Source organism: Rhincodon typus, chromosome 48 (genome assembly GCF_021869965.1).
Source record: "Rhincodon typus isolate 14 chromosome 48, sRhiTyp1.1, whole genome shotgun sequence".
NCBI classification, from domain to species: domain Eukaryota; kingdom Metazoa; phylum Chordata; class Chondrichthyes; order Orectolobiformes; family Rhincodontidae; genus Rhincodon; species Rhincodon typus.
The window spans coordinates 6,368,148-6,379,060 of NC_063379.1; the positions used below are offsets into that span (position 1 = coordinate 6,368,148).

Genomic DNA, 10,913 nt, shown 5'->3' on the forward strand with positions numbered 1-10,913 from the left:
ACTCACTCACATGCACACACACTCTCCCCCACAGTCACACTCACTCCACGACAGTCACACTCACTCCCTCACAGTCACACTCTCTCCTTCACAGTCATACTCACTCCCTCACAGTCACACTCACTCCTTCATAGTAATACACACACTCCCTCACATGCACACTCGCTCCATCACAATCACTTGCACTCCCCCACAGTCACACATACTCCACCACAGTCACACTCAGTCCCTCACAATCACACACTCACTCACATGCACACACAGTCCCTCACATGCACACTCATTCCCACGCAGTCACACTCACTCCTTCACAGTCACACTCGCTCCCTCACAGTCACACTCACTCCTTCACAGTTCACACTCACTCCCCTACATGCACACTCACCCCTACACAGTCACTCTCACTCCTTCACAGTCACACTCACTCCCTCACCGTCACACTCACTCCATCACAGTCACACTCACTCCATCACAGTCGCACTCATTCCTACATAGCTAGAGACACTCCCTCACATGCACACTCACTCCCCCACATTCACACTCACTGCCCCACAGTCACACTCACTCGCTCACATTTACACACACTCCCTCACAGTAACACACACGCTCTCTCACAGTCACACTCACTCCTATACAGTCACACTGACTCCCTCACAATCATACTCACTGCCTCACAGTAACACATGCAATCCCTCGAATGCACACTCAATTCCCCACAGTCATATTCACTCCTCCACAGTAACACACACGCTCCCTCACATGCACACACACTTCCTCTCAGTCACACACACTCCCTTTCAGTCACAGACAGTCTCTCACATGCACTCACTCCCTCATAGTCACACTCAATCATTGATAGCCACACTCACTCTCTCACAGTCACACTTACTCCCTCACAGTCACGCACTGTACATCTCACACACACATACACTCCCTCACATGCACATTCACTCCCTCACAGTCACGCACACACCCTCTCTCTCACTCACACACACACACACACACTCCCTCACATGCACAGTCACTCCCTCACACACACACATACTCACTCACAGTCACACTCGCTCCATCTTCGTCACAATCACTCCCTCATAGTCACAACTGTGGCATTTTATAAATTCCTGCAATTGGGATAAAACAAGCCTGACTGCAGGCTAAATCTCAGAGACAGGTTCTGAACAAGTCCTCGCACCTACAGTTCAGTAGCTGACCTGAGATGTCACCTTTCGATTATTCCTATCGCTCTGCCTGTTTCACGTTTGGAAAGTTAGCCAGACACTGACACTTGCCTTGAAATAAGAGAAAAATTAGGGTCTAGGCTCTCTTTTGATACGTTTTGAGGGGGTTTGTTCTGGTCCATAACACAATGAACTTCTCAGTATCGATGCAACTTTGGTTCCCTATTTACTGGATCATATATCACTGATCATATGCTAAAGCTACTAGAGCTGTTCACATCCAGCTTTTCACAGCTTCTAAATTTGATGCTGACATCCTCAACCACTGGCTCAGACTGACATATCGTCCCAGGTCAGACCAGGTGCACCATCCTAGCCTTTTAATTTTTTTTGTTTTGTCTCTTGTTCTGCTCGTCCATTTCAAAGAAGTTGCTTTCTGAGATATTGTTCCAATTGAGAATTGAATTTGAGATTAAGAGACAAACGGGGAACTGGATGGTAAAATTGAGAGACGGTCTTAGGTGTTTAATTCTGCAGCGAGATATTGACTGTCAGCACGTTGGTGTTTTGTGCAGAAACGTGGAGCAAGAAGTGATTTCCTATTATTGATGTCCCAATGGGTTAGAAGCAGAGGTAGGCTTTCAAATGGAGCAAGTATCACCTCTATGTCCCATTGCCCTGTTATTCATTGTGAAGCAGGAGATATTCTTCCAAAGTGATACAAGCTGTGCATTATTCTCCCCCAACTCCTGAATGTTCATGTCATTAGTGAGTGATTCTGTATCCACAGTGAAACCTCAGACCAACCTGCCTAGATTTGAATTGACCCAACTGAAAATGATTTCAACTCATCAGTCCCACTTTGCTTTTTTAAAGTCAGGTTCTATATAGGTTATACACCAGTGCCTTCATCATTTCAAATATGGTTTCTTGCTCACATGGGGCTTTTCACTTTCAAAGCCTTCCAGTCCTTTTGAAAAGTATCCATCTTTGCTCATTTTGTTGGCTTGCCATTCTTTGAACCCTCTTCATATATAATGTTTCTGACCCAGTTATCTGTCACACAAAATCTTGGATGCAGTTCCATTTAATGTGGGTCACCCTCATTACATGACAGAGCAATAGTAGATTTTCAGAATAAAACTGGTTGCTTTGAAGTCCCATGAACCAAACTCTGTCTCAGGTCATAGAGTCACGGAGTCATAGAGTCACACAGCATGGAAACAAACCATTCGGCCCAACTCGTCTGTGCCGACCAGGTTTCCAAAACTAAACGAGTTCCATTTTCCTGCATTTGTCCCATACCCCTCTATATCTTTCCAGTCCAGGTACCTGTCCAAAATGTCTTTTAAATGTTGTAATTGTACTCGCCTGTACTGCTTCCTCTTGTGCCTCGTTCCATATACACACCACCCTCTGTGTAAAACAGGGTCACTGCTCAGGTCCCTTTTAAATCTTTCCTCTCTCACCTTAAACGCCTCTAGGTTTGGATTCCCCCTACCCTGTGAAAAAGACCTTGGCTGTTCACCTTATCTATACATCACATGATTTTATAAACCTAACACCTCAGCCTCCTATGCTCCAGGGAAAAAAGTCCCAGCCTATCCAGCCTCTCCTTATAACGCAAACCTTCCAGTCTCGGTCATAAGCTTGCAAATACTTTGTGCACCTTTCCAGTTAAATGGCATCCTTCCTATAGCAGGGCGACCAGAATTGTATGCACTACTCCCAATGCAGCCTTACCAATGTCTTGTACAGCCCTAGCATCATGTCCCAGTCCTATATTCAATGCTCTAACCAATGACAGCAAGAATGCAAAACACCTTCTTCATCATCCTGCCTACCTGCAATTCCACTCTCAAGGAATTTTTCCCCTGCACCCCTCAGTCCCTCTGTTTGACAACACTCCCTAGGGCCCTACCATTAACTGTGTATGTTCTGTTCTAGTTAGTCATACCAAATGCAATACCTTTCACTTATCTGAATTAAACTCCATCTGAAATTCCTTGGCCTACTTGCCCATTTGATTAAAATCTCATTATACTCTTAGATAGCCTTCTTCACTGTCCACTATACTACCAATTTTGGTGTCTCCCACAAGCTTATTAATTGTGCCTCCTCCTATATTCTCATCTAAATTGTTTATACAAATGACAAACAACAGCAGACCCATCACTAATCCTTGCGGCACACCCTTGGTCACAGGGCTCCAGTATAACCAACAACCCTCTAACAACACCCTCTGTCTCCTACCCTCAAGCCAATTTTGTATTCAATTGGCTAGGTGTCTCTGGATCCCTAGTGATCTAACCTTACTAACCAGTCTATCACGTGGAACCTTGTCGAAGGTCTTGCTAAAGTCCATGCACACAACCGTCCTGCTTTCATCTATCTTCCTGGTCACCTCTTCAAAAAAAATCACGTGAATTTGTGAGACACAGCTTCCCACCTACAAAGTCATGCTGACTATCCCTAATCAGTCTTTGCGTTTCCAAATACATGAAGACCCTGTCTGTCAGAATCCTCTCCAACAACTTACCCACCTTAAGTTCCCTGGGTCTTCCTTCCAGTCTTTCTTAAATAATGGCACAACATTAGACACCCTCCAGTCTTCCGGCATCTCACCCGTGGCTGTCAATGATACAAAAATCTCAGCTAGGGAATCCATAATTTCATCCCTAGCTTCCCACGATGTCATGGATACACTTGATTAGGTCCCAGGGATTTATCTATCTTTGAGTTTTAAGACCTCCAGCACCTCTTCTTCTGTAATGTGGACTCTTTTCAAGATGTCACTGTTTTTTACCCTGAGTTCCCTAACTTCCATGTCCTTCTCCACAGTAATTACTGACATGAAATATTTATTTAGGGTCGCACCAGTCTCCTGAGTTTGCACACATAGATGGCTTTGTTGATCTTTAAGGGGCCTTATTCACTCCGTAGTTACTCTTCTACTCTTAATATACTTGTAGAATCTCGTTGCATTCTCATTTACCCAATCTGTCACTACTACCTCGTGTCCCCTTTTCACCCTCCTGATTTCCTTCTTATGTGTACTCTTACACCCCCTGTACTCCTTAAGGCAATCACTTGATCCCAGCTGTCTACATATGCCTCTTTCTTTTTCTTGACCAGATCTTCAATATCTCTAGTCATCCAGTATTCACTACTCCTGCCAGCCTTGCCCCTCATATTAGCAGGAACATATTGGCCCTGAACTCTCGTTGTCTCACTTTTAAAAGGCTCCCACTTGCCAGATGTCCCTTTACTGCGAAGACCTTCCTGCAATCAACTTTATTGTGCCAGATAGCAGCCTTTATGATGCTGAATAGGGGCCTTTATCATGCCAGATAGGGGTCTGAATCATGCTGGGTTGAGGCCTTTATCATGCTGCATTGGGGCCTTTATCATGCCGGATTGAGGCCTTTATCGTGCTGCAATGGGGCCTTTATCGTGCTGGATTGGGGCTTTTATCGTGCTGGATTGGGGCTTTTCTCATGCCGGATTGGAGCCTTTATCGTGCTGGACTGGGGCCTTTATCATGCTGGATTGGGGCCTTTATCATGCCGGATTGGAGCCTTTATCGTGCTGGATTGGGGCCTTTATCATGCCGGATTGGGGCCCTTATCGTGCTGGATTGGGGCCTTTATCGTGCTGGATTGGAGCCTTTATCGTGCTGCAATGGGGCCTTTATCGTGCCAGATTGGGGCCTTTATGTGCTGGATTGAGCCTTTATTGTGTTGGCTGGGGTCTTTATTGTGTTGTTGACAGGGACCTTTATCATGTCTAATAGGGGCCCTTATCATGCCAAATAAGGGCCTTTATTGTGTTGAATGGAGGCCTTTATCATTCTGAATAGGAGGATTTACCGTACCAGATTGGGGCCTTTGACAGCCAGATGACATATGGGCATTGCTGGCTGGGCCAGATTTATTGTCCCTTCCTATTTATCCTTGTGAAGGTGGGGCTGAGCTGTCTTCTTGAACTGCTGCAGTCCATGTGCTGTAGGTAGACCCACAATGCAGCTAGGGAGGGAATTCCAAGATTTTGACCCAGAGATATTGAAGGAACAGCGATATATTTCCAAGTCAGGATAGTGAGTGCCTTGGTGCGGAACTTGCAGGGGGTGGTGTTTCCATGTATCTGTTGCCCTTGTCCTTCTAGTGGTCATGAATTTGAAAGGTGTTGTCTTTGGTGAATTTCTTGTAGTGTATCTTGTAGATAGTATACACTGCTGCTATTGAGCGTCAGTGTTGGAGGGAGTGCTTGTTTGTGGTTGCAGTGTCTGGGCGGTGTCAACAGGGAAGGTGATGGCCTACTGGTATTACCGCAAAACCAATAATGGAGGGATTGTCTATTGAGCAAAGGTTAAACAGGTTGGGATTCTACTCCCTGGAGTTTAGAAGAATGAGAGGTGATCTCATTGAAACCTATAGGATTCTTAAGGGGCTTGACAGGGTAAATGCTGAGAGGATGCTTCCCCCCATGGGAGAGTCTAGGACCAGAGAGCACAGTCTCAGAATAAAGGGGCAACAATTGAAGACTGAGATGAGGAGGTATTTGATCTCTCGTGGGTTGTAAGTCTTTGGAACTCCTTGCCCCAGAAAGCTGTGGTGTCAAAGTCCTTGTGTATATCTAGGGCTGAGATAGAGAGGTTCTTGATCAGTCAGGGAATCAAGGGTTATGGGGAAATGGTAGGAGAGTGAATGCAAAGAATGTGGAATGAGCCATGATCCTGTTGAATAGCACAGCAGACTCAAGGGACCAAATGGCCTACTCCTGTTCCGATTTCACATGGCCTTTATGGTTCTTATTGTTTATTTCACATTTGAAAACAAGTTTATTCCCAAAATGAACACAAGCTTTTGCTCATTTGAACATAAGTGTTGGTTAAAGTAAAGTGAACAAGTAAAGTTAGCAAGTTTACTTTAAAGACTCTGAGAGGTATACAAATCAAGATAAATCTATTATACAATTGAACATAGTTTAGTTACAATTTCATGTAAATTTATTTCACAAATAAACATAAATCGATTATACAAATAGACATGAGGTTATTATAAAATTGCACAGATGTTCATTACACAATTGAACATATGATTGTCAAACAAATTGACTTAATTCCTAGGGATAGTACAACTCTGTTTCATTTTTTCATCAACAGTTCATTTGCCAATGCTGGGAAGTAGCTGATGGTTTATCTGCTGCAGAAATCAGCTTGCAGCTAGGACCTACAGTCAGCACTTTCCATTTGGAAATAAAACTGAATGGATTTTAAAAAATATTAATACATATCAGAAAAAAACAAATAACTTGTCTGAGTTAACACAGTGTGGAGCTGGAGGAACAGAGGAGGCCAGGCAGCATCCGAGGAGCAGGAAAGCTGACATTTCGGGTGGGACCCTTCTTCAGAAAACGTGTCTGAGTGTTTATTTTCTTAAATGACTGTAATTAATGTCAATGATTATTTCATCTGATTGACTCCCTGGTGGTTTGACGCATGTATTAACATAGATTCTTATCCACTGCACGGTTCAGACCCAGTCACAGTCTTTCATCTCTGACAGAAGTCATCCACTCTCCCAGAAAATGGGGAAAGCAGTCATTCTGCTGGTGAAAGAGATTTACTACCCGATCCTCGCGGCTGTTGCTCTTCCTGGTGAGACATTGTAACCTGGTTGTTTTTGAGTCCATGTTAATTCCTGTTCATACCTCACTGTGGATTAGTAAACTGTTTCCCTGATGTCAGCATCCCATTATGGATAGTTAGTAAAATTATCTCCCGTACAGTGGTAGCTCTGGGTATTTTGATAATTGCACTGAATATATTTAACAATTTCCAATCGGTATCTCCACCTATTTAAATCAAACACTGGGTTGTTATTTCATTTAAATTTGCCCATGGATGTGGGTGTTGCTGGCTGGGCCAGCATTTTATTAAATGTCCCTAGTTTGCCCTTTAGAAGGTGGTGCTAAGCTGCCTTTTTGAAACTGCTGTAGATAGACCTACTATGCTATTAGGGAGGGAGTTCTGGAATTTTGACAAGTGAAGGAATGGTGATGTATTTCCAAGTCAGGATGGTGAGTGGCTTGGAGGGGAACTTGCAGGAGGTGGTGTTCCCATATATCTGCTGCCCATGTCCTTCTAGATGGAAAAGGTTGTGGGGAGTATTCCATCAAACACCTGACTTGTGCCCTGTGGACAGATTTTGGGAGCTGAGTTACGCACTGTAGTATTCCTAGCCTCAGATCTTCCCTTGAACCTACTGTATTTATATAGTGAGTCCAATTTAGTTTCTAGTCAACGGTAACCCCCAGGATCTTGATAGTGGGGGATTCAGTAATGATAATGTCACTGAATGTCAAAGGACAATAGTTAGATTGTCTTTTATTGGAGATTGTCATTGCCTGGCATTTGTGTGGCACATATGTTACTTGTTACTTTAGCCTATTCTGGAACCTTCTGAAACTTCTTTCACTCCCTCTTACAGCAAACTTGGTGAATATTGTGATTCTCTCCCGAGGAAACTGTGGCCTTTCCAAGTGTATATCCGTTTATATGGTGGCCATGGCAGCAACAGATCTACTGGTCATCATTAACAATATAATCATATATTGTATTTTCTCTTATCACTTTCCACTTTCATTCCTGTCTCTCACTCCTGTGTGTAAGGTCATCATATATATGAATGCTGTAGCTTTTGATTTGTTTGTTTGGTGCGTAGTCTCCTTCACACTTGACCGATTTATAGTGATCTGTTGCCAGAAATTTAAAACAAAGTACTGTACTGAGAGAACGGCAATCACCATTATAACAACACTCACCATCCTAATCTCACCGAAGGAAATACCAATTTTGTTTGCATATGAGCCTCAGCAAATAATTAACCAAGTGCAGTGGGGCTGTCGGTCAAGGGCTGCTTTTTTTTCTTCATCTCCAGGAATTGCATTTGTCTGGTTTTACAGTGCCTGGGTCATTTGGCTTCCTTTTACTTTGCTTGTCTTGTTTAATTCTCTAACCATCCGACGTATTTTGGTGTCAAATAGAACCCGCACTGGACTCTGCCAACTCAGGACGAAGAATCTGAGAGATTCAGAGGTGGAGAATCGAAGGAAATCCATCATTTTATTGTTCTCTGTATCAATCAGTTTCATATTGCTTTGGTTGACACATTCAGTGAACTTAGGAGTTACCAGGTTGACAGACACTAATTATTACCGTGGTGACAGGACAAGTCCAGCATATATTGCCTCCAAAATTGGACATTTCCTCTTATTTTTGAGTTGCTTTCAAAACCCATGTATTTATGCAGTGACCCAGAGCAAATTCAGAGAAGAAATGAAAAATATGTTGAAATTTCCCTGGAGGCTACTTCAAAGTTTAGTAAGAATAAAAGGATAAAAACAAATAAAATCTCGCAAAAGATTCCACAAAATAAAGTTTCTAATCCAGATTATTTTCCATTGTAGGGTATCCTTTCTGGGAAAGGGGGCATTTTCCACAAGCATTTCTTCAATGTGGATGAAGGAGCTGAGGGAACTGTTGCTAGTTTACAGAGGAAACAAAGATAAGTGGATAGTGTTCAGGAAGCGGGAATGCTACAGAAGGACTTGGACAGGCTAGGAAAGTGAGCAAAGAAATGGCAGATGAAAATACAATGTGGAAAAATGTGAGGTGGTGCACTTTGGTAGGAAAAATAGAGGGGTAGACTATTTTGTAAATGGGGAAGCGCAAAGGGACTTAGGAGTTCTAGTTCAGGATTCTCTGAATGTTAACATGCAGGTTCAGGTGGCTGTTAGCAGGGCAAATGCAATGCTAGCATATATTCAGAGATGATTCCAATATGAGAGAGGGGATACACTGCTGAGACTGTCTAAGCCTCTGGTCAGACTGCATTTGGAATACTGTGAGCAGTTTTGGAACCTATGTCTCAGGAAGCATGTGGCTTTGGTGGAGATCCAGAGACAGTTCACAAGAAAGACCCTGGGGATGAGGAGGTTGTTAAATAAGGAGTGGTTGAAGACTCTGAGTCTGTGCTTGCTGGAGTTTAGAAAGTTTGGGGTGAGAATTCACTGAAACTTGCAGAGAACTGAGACGCCTGGATAGAGTGGGTGTGGAGAAGATATTTCCATTAGTTGGAATGACTGGGACATGAGGGCACAGGCTCAGAGCGAAGGCAAAACTTTTTAGCTTTTAAATAAAGAGGAATGTCATCAACCAGAGGGTGGTGAATCTGTGGAACGCATTGTCCCATAGGGCTATGGAGGCCAAGACATTGAGTAAGACAGAAATAGGCCAGTTCTTCATTAGTAAGGGAATCAAGATTTATGGAGAGAAGGCAGGAGAATGGGCTTGAGAAACATATCAACCATGATCAAACAGCAGAACAGTCTCAATGGGCTGCTCTTATATCTTATGGTCTATCCACAAACCATGAACAATTAAAAATACTTCACTGATAGAAAGGTTCTGCAGAAATTGACATATTCACCCAAAAGCTGAAAAGGTAATTGGACAAAATAGTTGAGAGTGAAATCAATTTTCATCGAATGGAACAATGTGCTTCCATTGGTTAAAAAAACAAATTCAAAACATTGGAAAACAGAATTATTATCTTCTCGATAATGAAGTGCAAAGTAAATAGATTTTCATGATTGAAAACAAAGTGTTTGCACTGGTAAGAAAAATTGGAAAAATCAGAAAACAGATTGATGACACTCGATAATTGATAAAGGATCTTGAAAGGAAATTTTTTTTGTTTTTTAATGTTAGTTATGAGCTGGACACATCTATCTGAAGGGGAGAGGTTGATGATTCTATACTCCATTCATGTCCTGATGTGGGGTCTGGGGGTTATTGATTATTAAAAACATTGGGAACAGCCAGGATTTATTTAAATATACTGTTTATTCATTAGTGAGGGTTGAGAGTTTATTGATTTTAAAAACATTGGAAATGACCCAGTTTGTTTAAAGAGACCATTACTTTATTGTGGAGGGACAGAGGATGTTATTTATTGTAAAAACCATTTAGAAATGGCCAGGGTTTATCGAGATGGACCACTGATTTATTGATGAGGATCCAGGATTTTTTTTATTTAAAAACAACATGGGGGCAACTTTTTTTACACCTACAGTGGCTGGTGTGTGGAATGAACTTCCTGATGAAGTGCTGGATACAGAGATAGTTACAGCATTTAAGAGACATTTGGATAAGTTCATGAAAAGGAAAGGTTGGGAGGGAGATGGGCCAAGAGCAGGCAGGTGGAGCTAGTTTAGTTTGGGACCAAGGTTGGCAATGGACTGAAGGGTCTGTTTCCATGCCATATGACTCTTTGATTCTAAAACAGTATAAATTTCCCTGATTTCTCTCAACCCTGGCAGCAACTCGCCTCCCTCCCCCTTGATAAAGTAAAAGAGAAAACTGAAAATCTATCAATAGAATCAAAATTAGGATTAACCGTCCATTTTTCGAGAGGTTTCTGTTTCCTGAACTGTTACCCAGAGTTTCCCTTCCCCACAAATACTGCAGCATCTGCTCAGTCTGTCCAACAGTTCCTCTTTTTAGTCGTTTTGTTTTACTTTTCCTCTATTGTAGCTCTTCACAAGTTTTCCTTCAGTGAAACTTCCAGGGTTGCCCTCTGATGTTCTTGCTATTCGTATTATTGATTCATTTCAGATAATTAGAAATCAGACAGAAATGCTGCATTGTGTCCATGAAAAGTTGACATAAGA

At 42.5% G+C, this 10,913-nt stretch overlaps 1 protein-coding gene across 1 annotated transcript in view; it reads left to right on the plus strand.

Annotated features, from left to right (window-relative positions):
• LOC125488023 (probable G-protein coupled receptor 139) overlaps positions 1-8,580 on the plus strand; it is a 40,424-nt gene extending 31,844 nt beyond the window's left edge. The window contains exons 3-4 of the mRNA XM_048620775.1: positions 6,693-6,837; positions 7,670-8,580. Of these exons, the coding sequence (XP_048476732.1) occupies positions 6,693-6,837; positions 7,670-8,580 (1,056 nt within the window). The remainder of the gene's footprint in view (positions 1-6,692; positions 6,838-7,669) is intronic.
• The last annotated feature ends 2,333 nt before the right edge of the window (positions 8,581-10,913 follow it).